The sequence below is a fragment of the Populus nigra genome, chromosome 7 (genome assembly GCF_951802175.1).
Source record: "Populus nigra chromosome 7, ddPopNigr1.1, whole genome shotgun sequence".
Taxonomy (NCBI): Eukaryota; Viridiplantae; Streptophyta; class Magnoliopsida; order Malpighiales; family Salicaceae; genus Populus; species Populus nigra.
Window position 1 is genome coordinate 20,306,691 of NC_084858.1, and position 13,034 is coordinate 20,319,724.

General features: G+C 31.4%; 1 protein-coding gene and 1 long non-coding RNA gene across 5 annotated transcripts; both read right to left on the minus strand.

Moving 5' to 3' along the window:
• Positions 1 to 78: 78 nt before the first annotated feature.
• Positions 79 to 763, minus strand: LOC133698335 (uncharacterized). Its single transcript, XR_009843093.1, has 2 exons — positions 365 to 763; positions 79 to 167 (listed from the first exon to the last, which is right to left on the minus strand). It is a non-coding gene; the product is annotated as an uncharacterized LOC133698335 (long non-coding RNA).
• Positions 764 to 4,584: 3,821 nt separating this feature from the next.
• On the minus strand, positions 4,585 to 7,762 carry LOC133699966 (equilibrative nucleotide transporter 3-like). Of its 4 annotated transcripts, none has more exons than XM_062123512.1 (10): positions 7,575 to 7,762; positions 7,246 to 7,289; positions 7,050 to 7,154; positions 6,587 to 6,742; positions 6,348 to 6,491; positions 6,135 to 6,240; positions 5,670 to 5,839; positions 5,420 to 5,580; positions 4,900 to 5,158; positions 4,585 to 4,806 (listed from the first exon to the last, which is right to left on the minus strand). In XM_062123512.1, the coding sequence occupies exons 2-10, from the start codon at positions 7,285 to 7,287 to the stop codon at positions 4,696 to 4,698; spliced, it is 1,254 nt and encodes a 417-aa protein (XP_061979496.1). In that variant the 5' UTR covers positions 7,288 to 7,289; positions 7,575 to 7,762; the 3' UTR covers positions 4,585 to 4,695. The 4 variants fall into 4 exon arrangements, with proteins under 4 accessions (XP_061979496.1, XP_061979494.1, XP_061979495.1 ...); XM_062123510.1 differs by having other exon boundaries at positions 7,246 to 7,375; positions 7,575 to 7,761; XM_062123511.1 differs by having other exon boundaries at positions 7,246 to 7,375; positions 7,490 to 7,761.
• Positions 7,763 to 13,034: the final 5,272 nt, after the last annotated feature.

Below are 13,034 nucleotides of genomic sequence, written 5' to 3' on the forward strand. Positions count from 1 at the left end.
TTTCAACGGCACTGTTTTATTGTTTAATCTACGCAGTTCAGATGAAAAGCATTAACACAGGGATTAGGGGGACTTAGCTGAGGAATGTATAATGCTTTGGAGATTCAATTAAGAAAATGTACGGTTTGGGGACCCGTCTGAGATCAGCACATAGTTTGGAGACTGATCTGAGATTTGCGCAAAAGAAAATGAAGAATGGTTATGCATTTTCTGGGAAATGAGGCTGTGAATCACTGTCATTGGTGTAAATATTCTTGGCTTCCCTCTCAGAAGTATTGCAGAAATAATCTGAATTTATAAGCCTGTAAATAGCATATTAGCACAAAAAATAAAGAACAGGGAATGCCTTTTTTCTAGAATTTACCTTCTCATATACCAAGAACAGTTGCAAGGGCATGGACTCAGCACGATTCTAGCCGACCATGCAAGCCACGCATAATGGTCGGTTCTCTAGGTTACACCTCTGTCATGGCAGTGTCCTTGAAAACGCAACAAAATTTCTCGACAATCTCTTGATACACAATACAAAACCACCATGCCCGGAAGAGGGAAAAACATGGTTGAATGCAGCGCTGGTGAAATGATTCCACGCCATCGTGAGAAAATAGCTAGTAAGCTAACAAGAGAATTTCATCAACGCTGCACTCAATGGTGTATAATTAGCCTCTCCCTCCCCAAGCTTACTTTCCATTGCAATGGATCTGGAAATCTTGATGCACGTGTCTAAATAGTAACTAGACACGTAGAATGGAGTACAGTTACAATACACGTGTTAGTTTGTAGTACAGAGTTTTGATCCTACCTTGGTGTTCTCATGTTGGCTGGCGGCTAGGAGTACAAATAAATGACATGCAATTGCATGTGCACCACTGCTTTATTTGGACTCCATTTGTCACCTGTCACCCTCCATGGAGCGTAATTATAGAATTAGGCTAAGTCTGATGGGTTAAATCGGAAAATTGGCAGCTTGAAACTTCACTTTGGTTAGATTTTAATTTAAATTGTAAAAACATTAATATTAACAAACTTGTTTGACGGTGCTGGACTCCATTCAAAATCAGTAAGTTACGAAATTGGATAAAAAGAAACAGACACAAAAAAAAACCCTAAGCTAGCTTCAGGTGATGTTATAGACAAGTAATTTAGTTAATAAGAGGAGGTATATTTCAGCTTACCCTGAAAATTTATAGTATATATAATGAGATAAAGATAATTTAATAAAAAAATAAAATTATAAAATTAATTTTTTAAAAAACTAATGAATAATAAAATTAATAAAAAATATCAATCTATGCTGATTTTTCAAACTCATAATCCAAGTCATTAAACCACAAGCATCATACATAAGGAAATAATGAAGCATAATTCTTAGCAAATTAAACATTAAAGAATGAAGCATGAGGAAAAAACAACAAGATAAAAGGGTCTAAAATATAAAAAATAGTAATTAAAAAAATAAAGGTAAAAATCAAAATAAAAAATAAATTAGATGGCAATTAAGAATTTTTTATTAGAGGGTTAAGTTGAAAAGAAAAATAACTCCAACAAAAAAGATTAAAAAAAAATAAAGACCGAATTGAAAAATATAACACACCACAACTTGGATTGAAAGATGAAATTGAAAACCAATAAAATTTTTATAAAAGAGTTAAGGAAAAAAATAATAAATTAAAAAAATAAGAATCAAACTAAATAAAAAATAATACATTACAAATTGGAATTGAACTACTAAATTGAAAAGAAAAGAAAAACTTCTACAAAAGAACTATGGAAAAAACTAAGAAATTAAAAGAAAAATGACACAAAATTTTTATTAGAGGCTTAAGTTGAAAAGAAAAATAACTTCAACAAAAAAAAAGAATGAGAACCAAATTAAAAATAATAACACAAGATAAACTTGAATTGAATGGTGAAATTGAAAACCAATAAGACTTTTATAAAATTACTAAGGAAAAAAATTAAAGGAATAAGGAGAAAATTTTAAAAAATAATATATAAAAATTTAAATTTAAGGTCTAAATTGAAAAGAAAAAAAAAACTCTTACAAATGAACTATGGGTAAAAATTAGAAATCAAGAGAAAGATTACCAAAGTAGAAATATCAAAAACCAAGAAGACCAATATGCAATTTATGGAGGAGAAAAGAAAAAAAAAAAAAAAAGACTAATTGGTGACAAACCACTTACCAGCCATTGACAGGCACTATACTTGAAAGAAGATGACACAACGTTGCATCCAATGACGTAGCTGAAAAGGACAAGTTCTACCATTGAGAGGCAATACATGCATCAAACAAAGTGCGTGGATATCTTCTATGTGCTGATTCTTGTAATGCAAATGTTAATAACTTTTTAAAATTTAATATTAATTAATTTAGGTAAACTTGGAAAGTCAAAAATAATATTGACCAAAGGCTTTTTTTTACTTTAAAGGGCATTTAAGTAATCTGACTATTCATTTAAAACTTAAAAATCAAAACTACCCCTAGACACCAGGCATATTTTTCTGTCTCTAAGGATATTTTAGTATTTTTATTATTCATTAAAAAAAAATCATATTCTTATCAGCCAAGCCAAATGTTTTTTGATTTAGAAGAAAAATAGTCGTTTTAATTTTGTAATCCACGGTAAAATAAGTTTAGTGTTATGTTAAAGATACTATTTAGACCTATATTTTTATCTTTAAAGGTATTTTTGTATTTATACTGTTCATTAAAAAGCCAAAAGACCTCATTACCCCTATCAACTAGATGAAATGTTATATAATTTAAGGATAACTGTTGTCTTTGATATACTGGTTATTTTTGTTCTAACAAGATTTGCCTATTTGGTCCTTTTAGGTGGGCATAATATTGAGATTTTCATGCTATAACTCCTTGATGTTGATCTTTTGATAGGTATGTGACAAGTTAGATGCCTAATTTTCATATGATGCTTGTCTTCTTCTTAAGTCGACTAATTTCCGTATATCAATAATGGAGTTTTTCAATTTGTTATTAAGAAGAGCCTAAACTATGCTATTAATTTATAATACCTAAAATAAATGATGACATGTTGTTGATTCTTGATCTTGTATAAAGACCTTGCTGAAGTATTTTCTTATGCAGGCTAGCTAACAGTATCATAGCTCCCATGGGTGTGATCATTTCGACTGAGATTTATGCTTCTTGAAAGAAAATGAAAAACCTCGCAATCTCCAATTCAATTGTTAATAAATATATTACATTTAGGAATGAGAATGTCTGTCCAATGCAAAGAATTACATAAAATTAAACAGTATCTACAATCGGCTTATCTTCTTCGAAAAACAATCTTACCCTTGGCATCTTCATGTACAATCCGCAAAATGTCATCAGGAGGAATGTGCCTCCAAATCTTAGGCTTCTGCAACTGATGGCCTATTCGGGCCAACTTATCGGCAGCTCTGTTTCCTTCCCTAAAAACATGAGTCACTATGCAATTTTGAAGCTCTGGCATTATCAAGTTTATGTGGCTAACTTGTCTTTGAGCTTCCTTGCATCTAACCTGTTTCCTTTTCACAATAATATCCACTAATGACTTGGAATCTCCTTCAAGCCATACGTTGCTCCAACCATTTTCTAACACCAACTCTAGGCCTCTTCGGAGCGCAGCTAATTCTGCGATGGTGCTGGTGGTTCCTCCTATGGATTCAGCATAACCGAGTAAGAATTCGGCCTCATGGTTCCTGAAGACACCTCCAATGCTGGCTTTGCCTGCCGTGCCTTTGCAAGAACCATCGAAGTTTAATTTAGTCCAACCTATCTGAGGTCTCTTCCATGACACCGGAATAGGACCCCTGTGCAAATTCCTAATGAAACTACGAACTGGGCTTTGTAATATTCTTATTTGGCACCTCGAAATGTTAGTAAATGACAACATAGTTTATAACTTCAAGGAATTTATGAAAAGTTTAAACCTAACAATCTCCCAACAGAAGTGTTGAATCGAAACCAACGTTTGCATGGTTACTTGAACCTTGAATTTATGAAGTTGGCGTGGAGAGAAATCAAGGTAGAATATTCCAAATCCACAAGGACAAGGCACATTTTGAAAGCAATACTAATAGCTAGGCAATGAAAATTGCCAGAGAGGTTTCTTCAACTATCAAACATGTTCTGTCAATGGAGTCTTTATGAAGGGTTGAGTGCATGAATACTAGTTATATACAAAGAGGGTTTGCATTGCATGAGAAGAAAAGAGCGATTCCATGTTAACCGTCATCAATACACAGTTTTTATTCGTAGACAAAAACGAATCATCGCTTTATTTGTCTGCTGCTGCTAGTCCATCCAAGTATTTTGGGATGCCCGTCAGTTAGCTTAGGCTCACATTTGCTCAGCATGGGGGGCCAAAAAGAGAAGTAAAAGGTGAAGTTTGACCTCTTAAGGAATTGGTCAGATGGAGTTGACTGCAATCATCATTTTTTGGGTACCAAGGATGATCAAACTATGGAAGAAGAGAGTGGTAAGGTTAGAGCCTAACTTGTTTTTACAAAATCAATGCGGATTACAAAAAGGTTACTAATTGTTTCCTTGTGCATTAGTTAAGTCACTCAAGCTTGAGCTTTAATAACAGCCAAGTAATGGATGGAATTATGTAATGTAGTTGTAACATATGATTACAGAATTGGCTGTTTGCCTGTTTAGAGTTCCTGAGAATGTATAGACATGAAACTTTAGAACTCCTTTTTACCTACAAGCCACAACCAATCAAGGGCTACCCCTGCAAAAACACCACATAATACACATAGCACCAGCAAATTACCCAAAGCATTTTGTTCAGGTCCCTGCAAGATAGAAAACAGGATATTATTATTACTACTGAGAAAACTTATTTGCAGATTGATACATTAGTATGGCTGCATCAGATATGAACTTGCCTTGTAACCTTTGGGTGCTTCTGTAATAACACAGACTGTGAGATAGCCATTGGTTAATCCCAAGAAGGAAATTAGGAGGATCATCCATCCCTGATCACTGTACTTTGCCGTGAAGTAAAATGCTGGAATGAGAAGAAAACGAGAGAGTACTGCGATCATAAGGCCCTTTCTGGACTTCAGCTTCAGGAATTCCACAAGAGGAATGTATCTTGATATCAGATCGCATGCATTGAACATTGTAATCAGAACAAGTGCATACCTGAAAATTCATCATCAACATGAAAGTTAACAAGTAGAGGCCTTCATAGCATGGAAACACAAGAACTCTAGCTTGCTCAGAATTCGTACTGTGAATTTGATCTGACTGTTTAAATTTTCATGAACATTAATCTGGTGCTAACATGAATTCAAAAATGGACTTACCAATTGGTAAAAAACAACCGATCATTTTAAAGCTACATTTTAAAAAAATGGCTCTCAAATAAAATAAATGCAGCTTAGACACAAATCGGGCACATACCATGAATGTAACTGGTGTGATCCAGTATCTTCATATATAAAGCCAGGAACTATTGATAATGTCAGCACAAATATAAGAATTAGGTCAACTGCATAGTCTATGTTCTCAAAGAATAATTCCTTGTTGCTCAACCTCCCATGGCATTTCGCTTCATTTACATCCTGTCAAAATGCCAAAACCAATAAGGTTGATGGATTCTCAAAGCTCCTTTCAGAGTAATGTATTTTGAGGTAAAATAAAGCTGCTATACCTCTTGGTTTATGTGTATGCCACCAGCTGCAAGGTCAGCTGAGACAGTGTTTGATCCTTCAGTGGATGCCTTCAGGCGGTAGTACTTCACTATTGGCAGTTTGGGGAAGAGAAATGCATATACCAGAATGCATAGAAACTCAAAGAAAATGGAGATCACTAAAAATAGTACTGCGAAAGATAGTAAGATAAGTAATGATCAATGGAGCAGTCAATCAAATGGTAGAGAACTGGAGGGGAAATTTGTGAAATCCAGAAGCATTTGGACAAATCATTACTTTTGTCTTAGCCAGTTCATTTTTAGGACTTAAGCAATTGAACTAACTAGACACACTGTGAGAAAATTTGATCTTTTTGGGAAGCTAGGGCAGGCTAAAAGGGATCAAAATTTCCTGTGAAAATGTAAAAGAAACTTGTAATATAAAGCAAAAGGTTGTCATATATCAGCGAAGGAGAAGTCACATACTAACTCCTTTGCGAAGACCATTAGGGAATTTTTCAAATGCTGCTTTTGTTAGTAGTCTCAGAGCAGAGATTAGAAAACCTGATGCAGCTATACCAGCAAGGTAGGACTGTAGAAAATTAAACAACTGGTTTCAAGTCATCAGATTACACTGAAAATCTAAGGATGCATATGGAAATCAACTAACATTGAATGAAATGTGGAAAAAAGACTTACCTGAAGGAATTCAGGGCACATAAAAAATAGGTCTCCAACCATCCCACCTTGAAGGATGGCATCTGCAACTCCGAAAGAACCTGCAATTGCACCTATACCAATGAAATTTCCAATTCCACCTTTACCTGATGAAGCTAAATCCAACTGTTTCAAAATGACAGTAATTTGGGAAACAAATTTGTTAGAAGCAATAATTAGTGAATTGAAAAAAACCAAAAGAGAATATCTGTGGTACGTACAAGTAGAAGCAACAACGAACTCAAAAAGAAAAGTACGAGGCCAGATAGGTTGCGCTTTCGAGTATCGATCTTGGACTCATAATATGTCAGTATAGCCATAGATACAACAGCAAACGGCATGTAAATGAGAGTGAGCAGCCTCGCAGGATGGTATTTCTTCAAAAGATGGGAAAACACTGTCAAACAACTAATCTTTGACTCATAAAAGTTCAATGCATCAGTTTACTTTAGCAATATGTAACATTTCAAGCAGAGAAATCGTACAATTTCGTAAACCAGAAAAAAAGTTTAATGCATCAGTTATTGAGTCACACTAATCAATGTTTATCACTTGAACATGGAGAAGTTCCACTTCTTCTGTCAGTTCAGACAACCTATGCATTTTTAAATATAAAAACCAAAATCACAGGCAGCCAAACCAAACCATCTTCCATCCAAATTAAACTGAAAATGAACTACCTACCGGGAACAATTTATAGTAGTAATCTTCGATTGTCAGCATGCAGTTCCATGCGACAAGTGTTGCAAGTCCAAGAACCCAACAACATGCCATCCCTAAATACTTTCCCTGGTTATCAATAGGACATTAATGCTACAATTAATTGGAAGATCTTTCACATTTCTGTTAATCAACTACCAATCAATGCTTGAACACAAACCTCGAGTCTTCTTGGAGCCTCACTTTGACTGGAACCTTCCATGGCTACTCCACCGAAAACAGTTAGTAAACGTGATGTGATGTTTTTTTTCCAGCAGTTACAAACTGGTCGGTTGCTTTTCTAAGAACAACTACAACACCGAATATTTATAAACTTGAAGAAATAGTTGTAAGAAGGCAAGGAGATTAACAAACCATTTTCTGCAATAAAGATTTTTCAAGATCAGCAGACAATGTGATCTTACCAATTTTTTACATGTATGAAAGAAGATATTCACATATATTAGGTAGAAGATTACACGGCAAGATCAGCAAGCAAGTTGATCTTACCAATTTTCCAAACGTGGATGGACTAAGAAGCCGAAACGCCATAGTTAGTTTGGAGTTGAGGAAAAGAACAGGGTTATCTTTTACTTGAAAAGATTCTTGAAAGTTGAAAGGTTTGTATTGGTAGAACCATTGATGTCTGGAAGCTGGGGAATTTCAACCACAATTTAGAATAAGCCAGGAGAGTATCGTAGGAGTGACGTGCAGTCAGTGATACAGAGTTGTGGGGACCTTGACATGCTTTAGTTCATGTTTGTTTCTGCAAATACTTTCCACACTTGTTTATTTTTGTTTGTGGTTAAAAAAATAGCCAATAAAAAAATATTTTTCAATCAATAAAAAATATATTTTAATAAAAAAAATACTTTTCAATCAACAAAAAAACAATTTCTAATAAAAAAAAATTAACTTAATTTCCAGAAAAGTATTTTTTCTTTTGACTGTGTTTGTTTTTTGAAAAGTAATTTCCGGGAAAACACTTTCCAAACTTTCATGTGTTTGTTTGCCATTAGAAAAGTTGGTCAACGGAAAATACTTTCCAATCAAAAGAAAATTTTGCTTGGTTTTCAGGAAAGTGTTTTCCTGAAAAATTTGGACGGAAAACACTTTCCGAAAGGTGTGAAAAATTTAGAAATATCATTATTTGCTGATTATATCAAACTTGATCCTCAAACTTTTGATTGCTATAAATATTTTGTTTTGAATATTTATTTTTTAATTTCATCTCTTAAAATTTAATTTTTATATTAACTTTGGTCCTTATTTTTATAATTGTTATTTGCTTTTTTCTTATCATTTTTTTATTGAAATTTTTTATCTATCAAATTTGGTCCTCATTCTTTTGATTGTTACTTATTTTATTTGAAATAATTTATGAAATGTTAATTATTATTTTTTAATTTCTTCATCTTTTAATTTTTTTTATTTTTTATTTGATCTCTATTATTTTGATTATTATTTATGTTATCTGAGATAATTTATGAAATTATATTTGATCTCTATTATTTTTATTTTATTTTTTTCTTATCATTTTTTTATTGAAATTTTTTATCTATCAAATTTGGTCCTCATTCTTTTGATTGTTACTTATTTTATTTGAAATAATTTATGAAATGTTAATTATTATTTTTTAATTTCTTCATCTTTTAATTTTTTTTATTTTTTATTTGATCTCTATTATTTTGATTATTATTTATGTTATCTGAGATAATTTATGAAATTATATTTTTTTTCAATTTCATTCCCATTCAACTTTTTAATTTTTAAGATTTGTTTCTCATCATTTTAATAAACTTGAAAAAAATAAAACGTTAATAAGTTATTTTCCGGTTCATTTTTCATAACATAACCAAACACTGGAAAGTGTTTTCCAACTTATTTTTCATTACACTACCAAACATCAGAAAATACTTTCCTGGAATTCACTTTTTTGAAATTCACTTTCCCCAGAATTTATTTTTTTAAAAAAATTACTTTCCAGCAAATAAACGGGGCCTTAAAGAAAAGTTTTTGTTATCTGTTAAGGATTCCTACAAGATATGGCTATTATTTTGTGACTGTATATGTACTCACTGCATGATTGAGTATACTATTTAGTATACTTAGAACAGTTGTTAAAAAAAATTAGTACAATAGCACAAGCAAAACAATATTTAGGAATTTAGCTCACTTGATTAAATCACAAATAATATTTTATGACTTGACAATTGTATTTTTCATTTACGACTCGAGAGTCACAGATACTAATTGTAGTACTTAAAATGCAGATGTGATCTGCAACTTAACTAAAAAGCTCTCCTTATAAAATTCTTCTACCATTAACTCTTTACCCAAAAAAACCACGATTTATAAAATCAAATAACCATTTTTTCATCATCAAAATACAATTCAAATAAGCAACACATAACATCTTTAATCATAAGTAATAAAATTAAACCGACAATTAACATAACATTTTATTAAAATTAAACTAAGTATATATCTATTCATAATTCTCATATCATATAATAATATGTAACTATTTCTCCTAACTTGTAAAAGGGTTTGGAACACTCGGGAATAGGTCTGCAGCACCATCCTAACTCATCCAACTTGAGAATGAGTTTGTAATATCCATTTAAGTGTGAGGAGGAGCAATATTATCCCAACTCGTTGATGGATCTAGCACGCTTGTGGATGGGCTTGAAACACTCGATGACGGGCCTATGATGCTCGATGACGGGCCCGGGACACTCATGGACTTGGCTGGGATGCTCGTGGACGGACTAACATCCCTAACACTCCTACAATAAACAATGTCATCTTCCATTAATGACACTTTAAGATGCTCAGTCTTCTCAACCTCTTAAAGTCCACCATGATATAAATTGAGTGTAGTGTTGGCCACAATACATCTCATCTCATCAACACCTTCACATACAGCTATTGTTGTTTTTCAAGCCTCTCGTACGAAGTAATAAATCTATATACATACATTAGAAACTAATTAGTAATCATTATTCATAATAACATTAATATGGTATTTAATAAATGTTGTGTGTAAAAAGAGTAGAAGGAGTCATGTATTGATTAATAGGCTCAACTAACTCAACATCCCCATTGTTGAGTTAGTTGAGCCTATTGCACACAAACTCAAACACACTATTTTTACCCAATTTTTAACCTATTTTTTTGATAAAATTTTTCAAAAATTCAAAAATAATGAAAAATAACGAAAATCCAAAAAAATTTGTTTTTTAATATATTTGCATCATTTTTAGTATTTTTAGCATCGTCTAGAAAGAATTTAAATTTTTAAAAGTCTTTTGAACACGTTTGACTTTTCACGTGTTATTTTTAAAATTATTGATTTTTCTCATTGAATCGATGTTAATATTGCTTGTTTTTAAAAAATATAAGAAAATTAAAAAAATTAAAATTTATCAAAAAAAAAGTTAAGTGATGTTTAAGGACCAAATAATATTTTATCTCTAAATAAAATATTAATAAATTATTTTTAAATTTATTTTTTATGATGTAACTAAATACTGAAAAATATGTACTGAGCACCATGTCGTGTCAGGCTGTGCCCCAAGTCTTGGATGTGATTTGATTCATTTCGGTGGTGTTAGCGCGTGAGATCATCATGTTTGGCCTCTCTTTCGGTATCACTTGCCCAAAGGCCTTCTCAATTTACACCGGCATGACAACATTCCGTAGCGGGATGCTCATCTAGCATGTCGACTGTGTGTCAAAATCATGTAAGAAAATCACAGAGCAGCGATAAGATTCCTCTACATCTAGCATGTCGACCAGCTGGAGATTGTTTTAGATGCCCTATGCTAAAATTTTTCAATGGTTAGCAATCTGTTCCAGGCTGTGGGTTTGTTTAGCAGTGTGGTTATGGTTGCTTTTCAAATAATTTTTCGTGCCAAAATGCATGCTAATGATTTTTTTTATTTTTTAAAAATCATTTTTGACATCAGCACATCAAAATGATTTGAAAACACTAAAAACATATTAATTTAAAGTTAATAAAAAAATAAAAAATTTTCAAATTTTATCAAAAATGCTTTTGAAACGCAGAAACAAATAGGTTCTAGACTCCAAGAAATTGAATAAATATAGTTCTTTTACTGATTATGGCAAAGTTTGAGCACAAACCTCAAGCCTTGTTGGAGCCTCAATGCCCTGAACAGTAGTAGTCATGGCTATTATCTACTCCTTGCAAAATTATCAGCTGATGTTTTTTTAATATTTTGTTAGCATACAAACTCCTCTACCGGGTACACTGCGCTGTAGTTGGATTAATTTTTTTTAAAAGTAAATTAACTTTAAAATCTCTCAATTTAATTTCTTTATCTAACCTGATTTTAAATTTAAATTTTTTAAAAATTATTTCGATATAACCAAGTTAACTTGGATAGTCTAAAAACAATGTAGTTGATCAGTAAAAAAAATCTTAATGATAAAATTAATAGAAAAAAATCTTGACCCACCTTCTTGTCTAGCCTCGATTTAAAACTAAACTGGTGAGAGTTGTCTTGACGTGATATAACCAACTTGATCAATTCAAAGACAACTTGGTTGACCATTATAAAAAGTTTGAGGATAAAATTTTAAAAAATAAAAATGATGAAATTAGAAGAAAAAAAACTCTTGACCTTACTTCTTGTCTAACCCAAGTTTAAAATGAAATCGTATAAGAATTGTTTTAGCATGATCCAGTTAACTTGATTGATCTAAAAATAACTTGGACGACTGATAAAAAAAATCAAATGATGAAATTGGAGAAAAAACAAAATAAAAATAAAAAAAGGGGGAATGGAAAAGAAAAGGGGGCAGAATTGAAAAAAAAATAAGAAGAGGAAGGGTCTAATTGGAAGAAAAAAAAAGTTGAGGTGCCAGCATGATTATATTGTATTTCTAACTGCTTTACTAGAAAAATCCCTGTCCAAACAGCACTTGGACACTAAAAAAACCTTATGAGAATTAGCCTTTTCTAACAACAAATCTAGAGGAATTTGGGGAAAAAAAGTGAAGCTGAAGAATTGATCTTTATGATTTTTTTCTAATTAATATTGGTGTTTAGATTGGCTTACATTTTACTTTGATTAATTTTACGAGTTTTGAAGTTAACTACTATGTAAATCTCTAGTAATCTTGAGATTTATAAAACTTAAACTAGTGAATTCTAAAACATAAACTTAAAATTTAATCACTTGAACTACACCCTTTAAAATTACTTTTTATGAGTTTTGAATCTTCTTGTGATGGAATTTTAGCTCCTGTGTTTTCAGAAGCGTATCCTAACACTATAATCAGTGAATCACTCGTGTAAATTTTACAAATGTAATTCCCACAACAACAGTGATGAGGAGATCAAAAAACTTTTTAACCATAAAAAAAAACATATTTGTGTCCTTATGTATCTTTCGTGTTTTAGTTTGATGCATATTTTTTATGCTCTCTCTCTCTCTCTCTCTCTCTCTCTCTATATATATATATATATATATATATATATATATATATATTTGTAACGAAGTTTGTGTGATCAGAAATGCATTGGATCTAATACAAAAACTCATAATAAAAAGGTTGAGTATTCTCTATTGAATTTTCCTTTCCATTCCCTTGATATTATACCATTCATTGTTGTTCATATTGTTAAATGATAAAAACACAAATATTTTGAAAACAAATTCTAAAAGGATTGAGATTATTATTATTATTATTAAAAAATAATAAAAAAGAGAATTTTACTGTACCTTCCTCACAAAATACTACTTATTAAAATGATAATTTTTTTAGTTTTTTTTCTAAACAATTTATGTTGTTTTTTTTTAATTTTAATTTCATCTTTTGACATTAAATTTATTAGGGTCATATTGAGTCAATTCACATATTATTCAAAATTATTTTTTTATTAAAAAACATTAATAATATCTAAATATTTTTTTTATATTAATTTTTTTTATTCAAACG